The 17,500-nt window shown below is 44.1% G+C and overlaps 1 protein-coding gene across 1 annotated transcript in view; it reads left to right on the top strand.

The window, feature by feature from the left end:
• The window catches only part of utrn (utrophin), a 155,501-nt gene that overhangs the window by 34,859 nt on the left and 103,142 nt on the right, over positions 1-17,500 (top strand). Inside the window, 5 exon segments of the mRNA XM_048249538.1 lie at positions 5,037-5,152; positions 5,534-5,703; positions 9,628-9,801; positions 15,294-15,475; positions 17,122-17,272. Of these exon segments, the coding sequence (XP_048105495.1) occupies positions 5,037-5,152; positions 5,534-5,703; positions 9,628-9,801; positions 15,294-15,475; positions 17,122-17,272 (793 nt within the window).

Below are 17,500 nucleotides of genomic sequence, written 5' to 3'. Positions count from 1 at the left end.
CACACACACACACACACACACACACACACACATTCTGACTAGACAAGGATGCAAACACAAAAACAGACATACACGTGCACACGCACACATATACACTCCGAGACCCATGAGTCGACATGGACACACACACACACACACACACACACACACACACACACACACACACACACACACACACACACACACAGACACAGCTCTACATAATTTGCCCCCAGCGTGCTGCCGCCCTATTGTCCTCTATGTGGTTCGCTCACTCACTAGGCTCACTCACTCACTCTCACTCCCTCACTAGCTCACTCACTCACTAGCTCACTCACTCACTAGCTCACTCACTCACTAGCTCACTCACTCACTAGCTCACTCACTCACTAGCTCACTCACTCACTAGCTCACTCACTCACTAGCTCACTCACTCACTAGCTCACTCACTCACTAGCTCACTCACTCACTAGCTCACTCACTCACTAGCTCACTCACTCACTAGCTCACTCACTCACTAGCTCACTCACTCACTAGCTCACTCACTCACTAGCTCACTCACTCACTAGCTCACTCACTCACTAGCTCACTCACTCACTAGCTCACTCACTCACTAGCTCACTCACTCACTAGCTCACTCACTCACTAGCTCACTCACTCACTAGCTCACTCACTCACTAGCTCACTCACTCACTAGCTCACTCACTCACTAGCTCACTCACTCACTAGCTCACTCACTCACTAGCTCACTCACTCACTAGCTCACTCACTCACTAGCTCACTCACTCACTAGCTCACTCACTCACTAGCTCACTCACTCACTAGCTCACTCACTCACTAGCTCACTCACTCACTAGCTCACTCACTCACTAGCTCACTCACTCACTAGCTCACTCACTCACTAGCTCACTCACTCACTAGCTCACTCACTCACTAGCTCACTCACTCACTAGCTCACTCACTCACTAGCTCACTCACTCACTAGCTCACTCACTCACTAGCTCACTCACTCACTAGCTCACTCACTCACTAGCTCACTCACTCACTAGCTCACTCACTCACTAGCTCACTCACTCACTAGCTCACTCACTCACTAGCTCACTCACTCACTAGCTCACTCACTCACTAGCTCACTCACTCACTAGCTCACTCACTCACTAGCTCACTCACTCACTAGCTCAACAAGGATGCAAACACAAAAACAGACATACCGCGTGCACCGCGCGCACATATACACTCGAGAGACACATGAGTGACATGGACAGACACACACACACACACACACACACACACACACACACACACACACACGTCACTCCACTCACTCTCTCTCGGTCAAGGTGAACTTGCTGTGATGGAGTCCTACAGACATCTGCTCTCTCTACAGCAAACGTATTTACTTCTGCATCTCAGGAGCCGTTTACTGTTAAAGTGGAAACCCGGCGATTTTTCACATACTTGTAGATCTCCGTTTCTCAAGGTCACCTCGACAAACACATATCCACACACAAAATCACACACACACACACACACACACACACACACACACACACACACACACATCTTTTCTCTCTCTCTTCTCTCGCTCGCCTCTGCACCTTAGAAGTGTGTGTGGCTGTGCTGTGCTATGTTGCTTAAGCCAGACCTGCATTTAGCCTCTGCATACTCCAGCTCAGCAGGAGGCTACCTCGTTTAGCTTAAGCCTTCAGTAAAAACCCACTTTTACATGGCTGTTCCCACCAGGTGCTTTTATTCAAAGCACTTTGCACACATTTCAGCTAACAAAGGTATGCCGGGGAAAGTCAAACTGACTTCAGACTGCAGTGGATGGTTCTAGAGTCTTTAGAAGATATGTGTGTATTTTCTATGAGTGAAAGTGGACCTGGTAGGTCATTTCTGCCATGTCAGAAGTATTCAATTTTGATTCCAGTCATAACATGAATCACCACCAGCTTTGTATAATGTGCATAGTGACAGAAATTAATTTGAATGAAAAATGTTGTTCTACGTCCTGTTATGTGGAGACCAGCATGTAAGCGATGATTTGAAGTGTTTGTCTGTGGGGGTGTTCTACTAGCCAGACTGACAAGCCTTGTTTTTGTTTTGCCTTAACTTTAATTATAGCCTGGGGTGTGACTGTTCACACCAGAGTTTGTGTTTAATTTGGGACATGACGGCATTCTTGTGCATGCCCTTGTATCCAGGCATTTACAGGCGGGGACAGAGAAATGGGAAATGGTGTGTTTGTGTGTGTGTTTGTGTGTTTGTGTGTGTGTGTGTGTGTGTGTGTGTGTGTGTGTGTGTGTGTGGCATATAAAAACCAGCAGGGTTGGCATATGCTCACATATAAATTTCACACACACACACACACATGTAAATACTCACACAGCATAGATGAGATCCAAAGTCACAATTCTCTCTGAAAGTGTAGAACTCTGTGATGTGCCGTGACATGACACGCATAGCTGACACAGGCTGACTTCACTCAACAAAACCCCTCTTGTTGTCACCCCACCCCCTACTCTCTCTCACACACACACACACACACACACACACACACACACACACACACACACACACACACACACACACACACCGAAAAAAAGAATACGGAGGAGTGGCTTGTAAAGCGTGTCAGGCTGTTCCCTCTCTTGTGTCTGACAGGATAGCTGGCATGACCAGCGCGCTCGCTTTAGTCTTTGACACCAGTGCTGAGATGCCACGAGTCGATCGCACCCCCAGTCTGCCGAGCTCCTCACGCTCGAGGAGAGGAATGTGAAGATCCTCTTCAACTCCTCCAAAAGTTGTCTAAAAGTGCTCTCAAAGAGTAATGTTTTCAAGTCCCCTCAAGCAGAGTAATGATTTCTAAGAGTCGTTCTCAAGTCCCCTCAAGCAGAGTAATGATTTCTAAGAGTTCTTCTCAAGTCCCTCAAGCAGAGTAATGATTTTCTAAGAGTGGTTCTCAAGTCCCCTCAAGCAGAGTAATGATTTCTAAGAGTGGTTCTCAAGTCCCCTCAAGCAGAGTAATGATTTCTAAGAAGTTCTCAAGTCCCCTCAAGCAGGTAATGATTTCTAAGATTTCTCCCCTCAAGCAGGTAATGATTTCTAAGAGGTAGTTCTCAAGTCCTCAAGCAGAGTAATGATTTCTAAGAGTTCTCAAGTCCCCTCAAGCAGGTAATGATTTCTAAGAGTCGTTCTCAAGTCCCTCAAGCAGAGTAATGATTTCTAAGAGTCGTCCAAGTCCCTCAAGTCCCCCTCAAGCAAGTCCCCCCTCAAGCAGTAATGATTTCTAAAGAGTGGTTTCCTGAGGAGGGATTTGATTTCTAAGAGTGGTTCTCTCAAGTCCCTCAAAGGCAAGAGTGGTTTTCCAAGTCCCCAAGCAGAGTAATGATTTCTAAGATTAAGTTCTCAAGTCCCCTCAAGCAGAAAGTGATGATTTCTAAGAGTGGTTCTCAAGTCCCCTCAAGCAGAGTGATGATTTCTAAGAGAGTTCTCAAGTCCCCTCAAGCAGGTAATGATTTCTAAAGAGTGGTTCTCAAGTCCCCTCAAGCAGGTAATGATTTCTAATGGTTTCAAGTCCCCTCAAGCAGAGTAATGATTTCTGAAGTGATTCAAGTCCCCCAAGCAGGTAATGATTTCTAAGTCCCCTCAAGCAGGTAATGATTTCTAAGAAGTTCTCAAGTCCCCTCAAGCAGAGTAATGATTTCTAAGAGTGGTTCTCAAGTCCCCTCAGGTCCCCTAAGAGTTCTCAAGTCCCCTCAAACAGTAATGATTTCTAAGAGTGGTTCTCAAAGTCCCCTCAAACAGAGTAATGATTTCTAAGAGTCGTTCTCAAGTCCCCTCAAGCAGAGTAATGATTTCTAAGAGTCGTTCTCAAGTCCCCTCAAGCAGAGTAATGATTTCTAAGAGTCGTTCTCAAGTCCCCTCAAGCAGAGTGATGATTTCTAAGAGTCGTTCTCAAGTCCCCTCAAGCAGAGTAATGATTTCTAAGAGTGGTTCTCAAGTCCCCTCAAGCAGGTAATGATTTCTAAGAGTGGTTTCTCAAGTCCCCTCAAGCAGAGTAATGATTTCTAAGAGTGGTTCTCAAGTCCCCTCAAGCAGAGTAATGATTTCTAAGAGGGATTTCTCAAGTCCCCTCAAGCAGAGTAATGATCTCTAAGAGTCGTTCTCAAGTCCCCTCAAGCAGAGTAATGATTTCTAAGAGTCGTTCTCAAGTCCCCTCAAGCAGAGTAATGATTTCTAAGAGTCGTTCTCAAGTCCCCTCAAGCAGAGTAATGATTTCTAAGAGTCGTTCTCAAGTCCCCTCAAGCAGAGTAATGATTTCTAAGAGTCGTTCTCAAGTCCCCTCAAGCAGAGTAATGATTTCTAAGAGTGGTTCTCAAGTCCCCTCAAGCAGAGTAATGATTTCTAAGAGTCTCAAGTCCCTCAAACAGAGTAATGATTTCAAAGTTCCCCCCTCAAACAGAATGATTTCTAATGATTTCAAGTGAGCTGTTTCTTTGTCTCAAGTCCCCTCAAGCAGAGTGATGATTTCTGAGCTGTCTTTGTCATCCGGCTTTACCAGTGGAAGTTCAAACACATTGTTTCAGGGGGTTCTTTTCCTCTTACAGTCAGTCTCTCATGTTTTGGAGAAATGGACCTCATCTCCACTTTTCAATTAATTTGCAAAAGGGTGTAGTTCTTCAGGAGGAAACTGCAGCCGTCTTTATTGGGACGTCTTTTCGGGTGGTTTATCCTGCCAAGTGGGTTTTGCAGTACAGGGCAGTGATCTGTGTATAACAGACTGTATGTGTGTTGTAGTTCCTTAATCAATGTTAGAAAATAGACAAAAATGAGAACTCTAAACAAGTACGGTACATGTTTTGCATGGTTTGCCTTTAAAAAATATATAATGGATTTGACCTTTGAACTTGCAGTCCACAGTTTGTGACCATTAATGCTATTGGATGGTAAGCAAGTTTAGATCTGTGTGCAATAATCTTTTCTGATTTGTCTATTTTTTCCCCCTGAGTTGACTGTGTGTGTGTGTGTGTTTGTGAATGTGTTTGTGTTTGCAGGCCCAATGTGGTTAGCTGGGACAAAGTGCAGCGTATGGCGCCGGTGGAGAGGTTGGACCATGCTTTCAGCATCGCTAAGGAGCAGCTGGCCATTGAGAGACTGCTGGACCCAGAAGGTATGAACATACCCAATACTATGGTTGTGTGTGTGTGTGTGTGTGTGTGTTTGTGTGCGGATACTGTATATGTTATTTCATATTGATTCATTTCCCCAAACACACTGTCTGATATGTTCCTCTCCAGACGTTGTTATTATCATTTTTTGGACACCTTACAACTTTCTGTAAAAATGAATTACTGACAAGAATTCAAGAAACCATATTGAGTCAAAGGTCAGTGACCTCATTTATGTAAGCATGTGGTCTTTAGAGTCATCCGGTAAGCCCTTTTCATAGGAACAGAAACAGTGGCTATTTGATGAAATGATTGTGACCGTGTGATGAGCGCTTGTGGATCCGTGTTAAAGTTCAAACACCTGTCCAACCCTCTCTCTGCAGACGTGGCCGTGCAGCTCCCCGATAAGAAGTCCATCATCATGTACGTGACCTCACTCTTCGCCGTGCTCCCCAAAGACATCACAATGGATGACATCAGAGAGGTGGAGACGTTGCCGCGGAAGTTCCGCATGGAGGCGGAGGAGGCCCAACCCCCTGCCAGTCCGCCGACGGTGAGAAAGCAGTCCCAGAATGCTGTTCTGTTTTTGCCGTTGCTGTCAGCAGGTCGTTAGTGACGGAGGGAAACTGCACCCATTCTGGTTTGTTTTGATCCAATCTAGAGGTCATGCCCAATGGTGCAATGGCATTTGGACGCTGGTGTTGATGAAGAGTGCCAATGCATTGTGGGATATGTAATCTGTAAATGGTGTGGTCATGAAAGGATAGCATGATGGTTGTATGCTGTTGTAAAGGTGTACTCGTCGATTCTGGTGAAAGGTTATTGAAATTTGAACTCATCCGCAAAATCTATGTCCTTTTTCTGCTACTGAGGCAACGTATTGAATTTGAATTTCCTTGAATTTCCCCTTGAGGACTTGAATTTCCCCTTGAGGATCAATAAAGTATCTATCTATCTATCTATCTATCTATCTATCTATTGAGTTGCAGGAATAGTGTATTCTGTCAGAACCACTGAATTTGTTTGTCATTAACAAGGACTGCGTATAAACAGAATTTTAATTGAATTTGATGAGCAGTGTAGTGGATTCCAATCAAGGACTACTACACCTTTTAAGCTCACTCAGTGCAGTAGTGAGAGAGGCATTTTAGGAGAGCGGCATCTTGGTGCCCTTGAGCAAGGCACCTAACCCCTCACTGCTCCCCGAGTGCCGCTGTTGTAGTAGACAGCCCACTGCGCCGGGATTAGTGTGTGCCTCACCTCACTGTGTGTTCACTGTGTGCTGAGTGTGTTTCACTAATTCACAGATTGGGATAAATGCAGAGACCAAATTTCCCTCACAGGATCAAAAGAGTATATATACTTATACTTTATACTTACAAAATGTCTTGCAACTATGCATTTCCCTGTGGCTGGGTCATTACCGTGTTATAGCTGTGTCTGCTGAGGTCTCACAGAGCAGTTTTTCAGGTGTGCTGACCCCAGCCATGTTACGCAAGATGGACAGGTGCCTACAGTGCCTCAGTGAAACCAACTATTTTATGCAGTTGCTAGTTTAGCAAAATGTGTGAGATTATACTCCACGCAACATGTTACCCCTCTAACACGGAGCATCTGTACAGCAATCCCAAAGCACACACTTTCTGCAGTTGGCTGCAGTTGTAGAGTTTCCGAACCTGATTGAAATCCTGTTGCCTGGTGGGCAATGTAGTCTTTGTGAGGAATGCCAAAAAGAGGATAGATTTACGCATTCAGAAGCAAGAAATGTCTGGCTTTGTCAGACAGTTCATTGGGTGCAGGGAGCAGTGAGATGGGCCTCGCACTCCTGGGATTTGTAGACCCCCCCCCCCCTAGGTTCTTTAGCGTTTTCAGCAATTGATGGCCTCTGAGTACTTAATGAATGACTCCTGAAGCCTAACCATGACTGAGTTTAATGAGCATCAGCCGTTGGCCGTTAGCCATCTGGTTCTACTCTTCTACTCTCTCTCTCTCCCTCTCTCCCTCTCCCTCTCTATCTCTCTACACCCCCTCTCTTTTTTGGTGGTAAAACTGAGTCATTCCCGCTATTGAGCTGTGAGCTATAAAACCAGCAGTAGGGCTGGCATATGCATGCATATAAACACTCACACGCACACACTCACTCACTCACTCACACACACACACACACACACACACACACACACACACACACACACACACACACACACACACAGAATCAGGGAAGCATGCAGAGAGTTTCCAGCTGTCCTGCCAACCCTGGAAACGTTGAGATAGGGTGGGGAACAAGGTCTGTTTGTGTGTGTGTGTGCATGTGTGTGTGTTACTTGGTTGCCTTAATACCGGTCTACCACATGGGAAATGATGTGCTGTAATGCTCTCATCTCATACCAGGAGGAAACAAAACGTTTTATTTCTCTCCCAAAGTTAGCCTGCATGCACACACACACACACACACACACACACAAATACTAAATACTTGTGTATCATGTAGAATCAAGCACAGGGGTGAACAAATTCAGCATCATTGCGTCATATCACACACTTGCACACAAACACGCACACACACACACACACAGACAGTCAGACATGCGCACGCATGCACATGTACACACACACACACACACACACACACACACACACACACACACACACACACACACACACACACACACACACACACACACACACACACACCTTACCACATGCACATTCTGAAATGATTCCATGGCTGCACACACACCCAGTGGCGAGAGCGTGTGGGTTGTTGTTAAATGACAGAGAATATTTTCAGCCAATGACCTTTTCCATTGGATTTGGGGGGGTTAAGACAAAGCTTGCATTCATACCACCATTGGCCATTGCATACTTACACCATTCTCCAGTCCTATAGCCTCTCTCTCTCCCACACTCTCTTTCTTCTCTCTCTCTCCCACTCTCTCTCTATCTCTTCTCTCTCTCTCCCTTTCTTTTTCCCACTCTCTCACTCACATCTTTCTTTTTTTCCACTTCTCTCTCTTTCTCCTTCTTTTCTTCCACCAGCCTCTCTTTCTCTTCTCTCACTTTTCTCTCTCTCTATATATTCTTCTCTCTCTCCTCTCACTTCTCTCTCTCTATATATATTCTTCTCTCTCTCTTCTTCTCCCTCAGCCTCATTTTTTTTATTCTTTCCTTCCCTCTCACCCACTTCCTCTCATTCTCTTTTTTCTTTCTCGCTTGCCTTCCCTCTCTCTCTCTCTCTCTCTCTTGCTCACTCTTTCTTTCTTCTCTCTCTCTTGCTCTTTCTCTTTCTTTCTTTCTTTCTTTCTTTCTTTCTGTGTGTGTGTGTGTGTGTGTGTGTGTGTGTGTGTGTGTGTGTGTTTGGTTAAAATGTCGAAGCATCCTACTACAACCCCGCTTACATAACAGCGCCTGTAACAGTGGAACTGACTCCTACAGTAAAGAGCACTAAAGACCAGCAACAGTGAACCTGACAGGGTCATGGCGACTGGCTACTATCCTGCTAAATACGCTCAAAGGAAAACGTCTTTACTGGAGGAACCTTCTAGTTTTCTTTTAGAACATTCCTTTGAAGCGACTCTAAGAACCCTTGTGATTGTGAAAAACTCTTGTCAGTTGTGTCAGATGTTTGGCTGTCAGTGGGATCATTATGGTGAAGGTTCAGAGACGAAGTGTAAGCCAAATCGCTGCCAAAGAGCCACCAAGAGTTTTAGATTGTACACTCTTCATAAGTTAATTAACACAAGATGCAAAAGATTTAGATAACTCACACAATATGACTAGTACTTGACTTGTATGTTGTTTCAGCCCATCTTATGATGACAGACATGACACTAACACACACACACACACACACACACACACACACACACACACACAGACACACACACCTCTTTTTTCCCACATTGGCCCTGGCTTTTTATAAGCAATGGGTGGAGAACCCTTTCAATTGTGTCATCTAATGCTGATTGAGTGTCTGAGTGCATCAGTGTTTTCCCATGTGTCAAGGTACACATTCACGCCTATTCAGTCTGGTGACATTCTTCCAACGGGCGGATCAATGATATCGGGTGGTTCAGTGTTTTTTCAGGCACATTCACACAGACACACACTTTTAGTCACCCCCATCACGTGACCAGGACTTTCAGGGTGTTTCATTGCATAGCTTGACAAAAGACTTAGTTAGTTTCCAAACTGTGTGAGTGTGTGTGTGTGTGTGTGAGTGTGTGTGTGTGTGTGTGTGTGTGTGTGTGTGTGTGTGTGTGTGTGTGTGTGTGCACGCTGTGATTGTGATTCGCCCAGTAACCTTGTTTGGCATTGTGATTGGTCCAGTAGTCCTGTGTGTCATTGTGATTGGTTCAGTAGTTGTGTCTTGTACTGTGATTGGCCCAACACTTCGTTTTGCAACGTTTTGTTCGGGTCGAACTCAACCCAGTTTGGTGACCATATGGTAAGCGAGTGCTCTGATTGGTTGACTCAGGTGTCCTCTGCGCAGGCATTGCCTGACGAGCCGGAGGTGGCGGAGCTGGAGTGGTACCAGGTGACCCTGGAGGAGGTGCTGACGTGGCTGCTGTCTGCTGAGGACGCGCTGCAGGGCCAGGGGGACATCTCTGAGGAGGTGGAGGAGGTGAAGGAGCAGTTCCACACACATGAGGTACAGTACACACGCACACACACACACACACGCACACACACACACGCCAAAACACATGGTGCATATGCATGTGGCACATTCAAACACCTACAAGATATGATGCACACTCGCTGACACAGTCACTGGAGCTATGGCATTCTTATAGCCACAATCTCATGTGCTAAAGTACGCCCAGTGCCCACTCTTGTAAACACACATAAATGCACCTCTACGTCCTGTGCTCCACATTCAAGCAAAGATGACTTCTTAAGCCTGAATACACACGTCAAGGACTCTACAGGCCACAGTGGACTAGTCTAAAGTAGTAGGCATGTTGTAAGTAAGTTTTCACAAACACACGCAAGGATAAACGAGCCTTTTCCCTCTAACACACAGCTGTAAATGCAGACTCACATAACATAAACACTAATTAAAACACGACACACACACACACACACACACACACACACACACACACACACACACAACACTGGCGGGTAACCCATAGTGCTGGCGTGCTCTTGCACTCAGCTGCTGTGCACACAACTTCTAATGCCTGTGAACACACACCCTTTGGGTTCCCCTGCACAGTCACTGAATGTGTGTTAAAAGCCAAATGTTCAAATTCCCTGCCCACATGCAAGCACACACACTTCTCCTGCTCTCTCTTTCTCTCTTTCTCTCTCTCTCTCTCTCTCTCTCTCTCTCTCTCTCTCTCTCTCTCTTTCTCTTACACACACACACACATAAACACACTCACACAGAGTTGAGTGTTTTTCTGAAAGGTTAAGCCTGTGACTGGGGGATTTAACCTCTGATGGACAACAGTGAAGCGAGAGAGGGAGAGGGAGCGAGAGAGAGAGGGGGTAGAAGGGGTCTCTTTCTCCTCTTTCTCTCGCTCCCTCCTTGCCCCCTTCTCTTTATCTATCTCTCCTCTCTCTCCCCCTCTCTCCTCGAGGGTAACATGCTCTGTACATGTTGGGAATGTTTGGAATTTCACGGTGCAAAAGAACCATGAGAGTGAGGGAGAGAGAGAGTGAGTAAGTGAGGATGAGAGAGGGAGGTTTACATTCTGGCTGTAAAGGTGAATGTTTTTGCGGGTCTTGCGGTGCAGACAACGGCAGGAAGCTCCTCTGGAAGATTAACACTCTGCTGTGCAGAGAGTACCTGACCCAAGCCAAACACCACTCACAGTTACAGTTTGGGTAAACACACACGCATAGACACACACACACACACACACACACACACACACACACACACACTGTGTTATTGTTTAGGTAACCCTTTTACTTTGATAGTCTACCTACAGAGACTTTACTATGACTAAAATTAAACAAGACTTTACTAAAACTAAAAAATTGCTATTTAACAATTCCCGAAGGTCACCATAACCTAACCCAACCCCTAACCCTGTAATTAACCAAAACATGTTGTGAACAGCATATTGATCATATGGCCATCTGCAGATAGCCAATGAGACACCATCCAAGTAAAGTGTCACCTCAGATTGTGTTTACTACTGTCATTTATACACTATGTACCTATGTACCTATGATCCTGTGCATTTTGGCACAGCTTTTAAACATTATGTTTTTTTTAGTTTTGGTCTGTACCTGTAGAAGATGAACTCCATTTTACATACAGTCCTCACATATGACCTTGACATATGACCTCAAACGCCACACACTCACTGTGTACCATGTAGTGTATGCTTGCTATATATTACCACACGCAAGCAGAGGAGAGTATATGATTTAGTCAGTCAGTCAGTATGATTTATGGACTGTTTTAGCAGTATACTGCTTTGATGTCCAGAGCAGGTCTTGCATCACACAAACAGAATGTTCCATTTAAGGAATGTTGAGTTGCAGTCTTTAAAAATTACCTGTTCTCTTAAGTATGTGTCTGTAAAACACTGCATTTTTACTGACGTACCTTTTACCGATGAACATTGTGGACCGTTTGGGCTGGTAGATTCACTATGATCGAATCACTCTTCAACTTTTGAGTCACTTTTGAACTCGTCACACTAGCTGAATAAAATACCCCATATTCCCATTTATTTAGCATTTCGGTACACTGTATTAGATTTCCATGAAGCCAGTAAGTATTGACCAGAGGTGGAAAGTAACGAAATACATTTACTCACGTTACTGTATTGAGTAGTTTTTCTGTGTATTTTGTATTTTTTAAGTAGTTTATAAAATCTGTATTTTAAATTTTACTTGATTACATTTTGAGTGAAGTATTGTGCCGGCTACATAAATCCCATCCGTTACTTGAGTAAAAAAAAAAAGTTAAGACTAAAGAAACAGAAAGGGAAGAGAAAAGAAATCCGCCCTAAACCACTATAGTGATAATGATCAGCATGTAGCCTACAACAGCACATGAAGCAAGCTGGCGCCATGCAGTCTTTCTGAAAGTGATGGACATGGAGCTGGATCACGAGATGCATCAAATTACATGTGTAGTAGCCTAACAAATGAAAGTATATTTCATATATTTTCCGCTATTTCAATGGGTTGTCTCAGTTCGTTTTAGCACTAATGATAGCGGAGATATTCAAGCAAACACCATGGGATTTCATGTTTTGACGTTCGTGCTCACCTTTCTTTGGAAAGAAGTTTATTAGCAGTTGTTTCCCCTCATTTTGATGTCTCTCTTTTTAGTAACCTGACTTGGCTTTCTTGGAGAAAGACATTGCACCAGCAGCACAACAATTAGCGGCCCACTACTAGCGATGCTCAACTAAATAAACAAAAGATAGACTAGGCCTACCTTATGAATCATGCAGGCGGACTAAACCATTTATGTCTTTAGCAAGGGAGAGTGAGAGTGACCTTAGACAGTTTTCACTATGTTTTGTATACAAAATCCAGTCAGTCAAACTGTAAATTTCGGCTGACATTCATTTTGACATTTATGAAGTTAAAATATTCAGGTAAAATAAATATATGGTGGATATATATATATATATATATATATATATATATATATTTCTTTTTTTTTCAGTAATTAGCTTAAACTTCCATTGAGTCTATTCGAAATTTTCACCACACATTATATTAACACACATATAAAAAATCCAAACATAAGAGTTATGTGTATTAAAGTGGAATGACACAGGAAAAAAGCATTGAGCGTGCCTACTGAAATTTCTTCAATACTTTGTGGAAAAAGCCTTTGTAAAAACAGCTTCAAGACATTTCCTGTATGACAAAAGCATATTAGTCACAGTATCAGGTGTGATTTTGGCCCATTGTTCTAAACAGATTCCAGGGGTCCCTCTTGTGAATCCTGATCTTTAGTTACTTCAGAACTGTTTTAATTGAATTGGCTGCCTTCAAGTCTTTCTGGAGCTTTCTCCAGTGGTCCTTGGCTCTTGGAATTGACTTGGTCCTTGGAATTGACTATCCTTCTGACTCCCTGGTCAGAAATATTCCGAAGGAGATCCTGCATGGCACTGATGTTTCTTCCACTTGCAGATAATGGCTCCCATGCTGCTTACTGAAGATTCTGAAGTTTTGAAATGCATCTGTGTAACCAGTTTCATTGATATGTTTTGCCACAATAAGGTTGCAAAGGTCTTGGGAGAGCTTTTGCTTTTATCCATCATGAAATGTTTCTTGTGTGACACCTTGGTAATGAAAAACCTTTTATAGCCCATCAATATACTAACCAAGCTTATATTAATTTGCACAGATAGAAAGGATAACTACTCTAACTACTTACAGATTCCAGCTCGTTCCTTCCATTTCCTTGCCTTAGTGCTTTTTCTTAGCTTGTTCAATACTTTTTCCCTGTGTTATTCCACTTCATTACACATGACTCTACTTATGGAGTTGTTTGGATTTTTTTATGTGTGGATTACCTGAGTTATTACTAATGCCTGGTGAAAATGTTGTACCCCCCGTTCCACTTTTCAAGGGGCCCTCTCCTCCATTGGGGCCCTATGCTTCCCTCCCCCAGTTTGGCCCTTTAATCTGCTGAACCTTCTGCTTTCGTTTCCAAATATAAAAAAAACTCTCTGCAACTCAACATTGGCCTGCCTGCCTCAGCTGCCTGTGAGGAGTTTTCCAGTTATTAACTGGATTACTGTTCACTGCAAGCTGACGCGGGATGAGTGCAACTAACTTTAATCAACTACTGCTCTTAAAGGAGAACTCCAGTGATTTATCACATAGATCTCCATTTCTCAAAAAGCGTCACCGAGCACTGTCATTATGAACAAAACTGAAACAATCGGTTTTACCTGGCTTTAGTTGCTGCAGCTACTGGCTACACACTGGGAGCATGAACATGGCTGCCTTAGCTGCTGGCTGCAGCAACTCGAGCTAGAACCTTTTCAAAGTCTCGGCCCATATTGCAACAGTTTTGGGCACTTATCGTGCATCTATTTCCGGCAGAAATGCGTTAATGCGTAAGGCTTGACGACACCAATCTTGCTCCAGCAGCGAGATCACAACAGATGATTGGCACGATGTCTTCACAGCACACCACATGATTGGCTCAATGTATTTTTACAACACTGCGACATGATTGACTCAATGTATTCACATGTCAGCGTTTTGCCCAGGAAGGGTTGTGATATTTGTAGACAACTGACTAAACCCATGCATTGCTATGGAGGATTTTTTGAGTGCTGTATCTCCTCATTAGAAGTCTCTGGTAAAACTGGTTGTTCTGGTACCCCCAAAAAAAAAAAAAAAAAAAAAGGAACTAAGTAACTTTTACTTACAGTACATTTTAAATGAACTACTTTTTACTTTTACTTAAGTACATTTTCAGATCGGTATTTTAACTTTTACTTTAGTAATATTTCATCAAGGTATTGGTACTTTTACTTGAGTACAATATTTTCGTACTTTTTCCACCTCTGGTATTTACTGATAATTTCTGTCATTGTTTCTAAATGCTTTTGTGAGTTGTCCATCTGTCTTTGATGCATGGTGACGTCGTCTTATGATTTGTTTGCCAAGTCTTCCAAAAACCCTGGTCCTGAGTGCTGTTGACATACATACACACACACACACACACACACACACTCACACTTTCACACACACTCAACAACTATGGCCCTGATGTCTCTAATGTCCCCCAGATTGGATAGCTGCTGGCCTCGGCGTGGCTTGGCTTGGCACACACACACACACACACACACACACACACACACACACATCAATCAGTGTTGCTGGGCCAGCAAAGTTGACAGCAGCCATCAAAGTCATCACACACACATCCATCAGATGACATTTCACTCGTGACACGATGTCCATGTGTGTGTGTGTGCGTGTGTATATGTATTGTGCTCATACGATTGCGCATCCGTATAAATGTGTGTGCCTGTGCACAGTGCGTGTCCCGGTGTCCTTGTGTGTGTGTGTGTGTGTGTATTTTGTATGTGCTGTGCCCATATGCACGTGTATACAGTATATTTTGTGTTTTTGTTAATGTGTGTGTGTGTGTGTGTGTGTGTGTGTGTGTGTGTGTGTGTGTGTGTGTGTATTCAGGCATTCATGATGGAGTTGACTGCACACCAGAGCAGCGTAGGAAGCGTCCTGCAGACGGGCAACCAGCTGATCACCAACGGCAACCTGAGTGAGGAGGAGGAGGGGGAGATCAGGGAGCAGATGAGTCTCCTGAACACCCGCTGGGAACACCTGAGGGTCAACAGCATGGAGCGACAGAGCAGGTACACACACACACACACACACACACACACACACACACACACACACACACCCGCTGGGAACACCTGAGGGTCAGCAGAACAGTGTACACACACACACACACACACACACACACACACACACACACACACACGCTGGGAACACCTGAGGGTCAGCAGAACACACACACACACACACACACACACACACACACCTGCTGGGAACACCTGAGGGTCAGCAGAACAGGTACACACACACACACCAGGGCTCTACAGTGCGCCCATTTCACTTTCGCTTTCGCGATGCGGTAAAAATGATGGCGTCGCGAGTGCAAAAATATTTAGGGCACTGGTGCGAGTTACTTCTAACCATGTCAATGTTTGTCTACAAAATACACGCAACATCAAGAAACATGGTGCAAACCATAGAATCGCGTCCTTGAATGCAGCATAAAAACTACACCCTCGTTAACGTTAGCAGTTTCGGCGTTGTGACTCGCTAGTAATTAAACTTCTATCAAATCAAGAGCACGCAGAAAAAGTGGAAAGTTAGACTAGCCAGCCATGATGCAAAAGATTGAAGAAATTAGTTCTTCTATCCACGAATTCATCGGATATCGAGGAACAGGATGAGATTCTGAGAATGCAGTGAGAAAAGGAAAGGTACCATAACATGCCTTTTAGCCCAGTTGGCGTATTGGCTGCAATTTGCAAAATATAGCTGTAGCGAACCGGCACAAAAAGTAGCCTCCGTAATACTCCCATTTTATTCAAAGGTAGAAGCGCTACTGACAACTCAGGCTTCCACGCATGCTTGTTTGTTTACACGAATACAAGCTGAAGTGCAAAGCGAAAGTAGGCCTAACGTTTGCCTACTGCCCCCATCAATGCAGATATTTCAAATAAAAAGTAAAAGTATAAAATATATATATATCCTTGATTAGCCTATGTTGGGTTTTGTGGAAGAGAAAGTGGACTGTTTTAATAGTAGTATTAGGCAGTATGCAGTCAGATAGGTCACCATGGGCATATTTGGATTAGCTAAAGATGGATTCACAAATAAATAAATTAGCCTACATTTGGCAGGATACTTGATATACTGGCTAAATGCAAATATGGCAATGTATTATATTTTACATTAACAAAATGTAGGAAAATAGAACAGACTGAAAATAAAGTTGGCACTGATCTTTAAAATCCTGTTTCCTGTAGCCTATGTTGTCAGTCATTCTTAATATTCGCAATTTGTGCACTGGCATGTTTAAGTGTTAGCTGCAGTGTAATGTTAGATTATGTTTAAGTTAAGTACAGAACTGACTGTGCGCCCAAATTTTTGTCTGTGCTCCTAAATTTTTTAACTTGGGCGCACAAGTGCTCCTGGAAAAAAATGTTAGTGTAGAGCCCTGCACACACACACACACACACACACCCGCTGGGAACACCTGAGGGTCAACAGCATGGAGCGACAGAGCAGGTACACACACACACACACACACACACACCTGCTGGGTCAGCAGAGCAGGTACACACACACACACACCTCTGAGTCAGCAAATACACTCAGGGAAGCCCCTCTTTAGCGCATGCTGGGGAGACCTGAGTGTCAGCAGTGGAGACACACATACACACACACACACACACACACACACTCACTATGTGCTTCTCTTCAGGCTCCACGAAGTTCTGATGGATCTCCAACAGCAGCAGCTCCAGCAGCTTTCAGATTGGCTGACACAGACAGAAGGGCGGATCCGTAAGATGGAGACTGAGCCAATCGCCGCAGACCTGGACAGCTACCATGCACAGATAGAGCAACACAAAGTAAGGACGCCATTCTGATTGGCTAGCGCACAAGTTAAAACAATACAGGGAAGTGGCCCCCTGAGTCAGCCAACTGTGAAAGCAAAACAACAACTCATCAGGCCGGAGGGTATGATAGAAAAATTAAATAAGACGAGGGACAAATAGTCCAGTTGTACTGTAGAAACACGAGTGGGCATTTCAGGGCTTCTGTGCTGTTCTGTGCCGTTGAAGCCTTTACGGATTCAG

The sequence above is a fragment of the Alosa alosa genome, chromosome 8, assembly GCF_017589495.1.
Source record: "Alosa alosa isolate M-15738 ecotype Scorff River chromosome 8, AALO_Geno_1.1, whole genome shotgun sequence".
In the NCBI taxonomy this organism is placed as follows: Eukaryota; Metazoa; Chordata; class Actinopteri; order Clupeiformes; family Clupeidae; genus Alosa; species Alosa alosa.
Note: the sequence above shows the minus strand (reverse complement) of the source record. Positions and strands in the feature narration are given on the sequence as shown.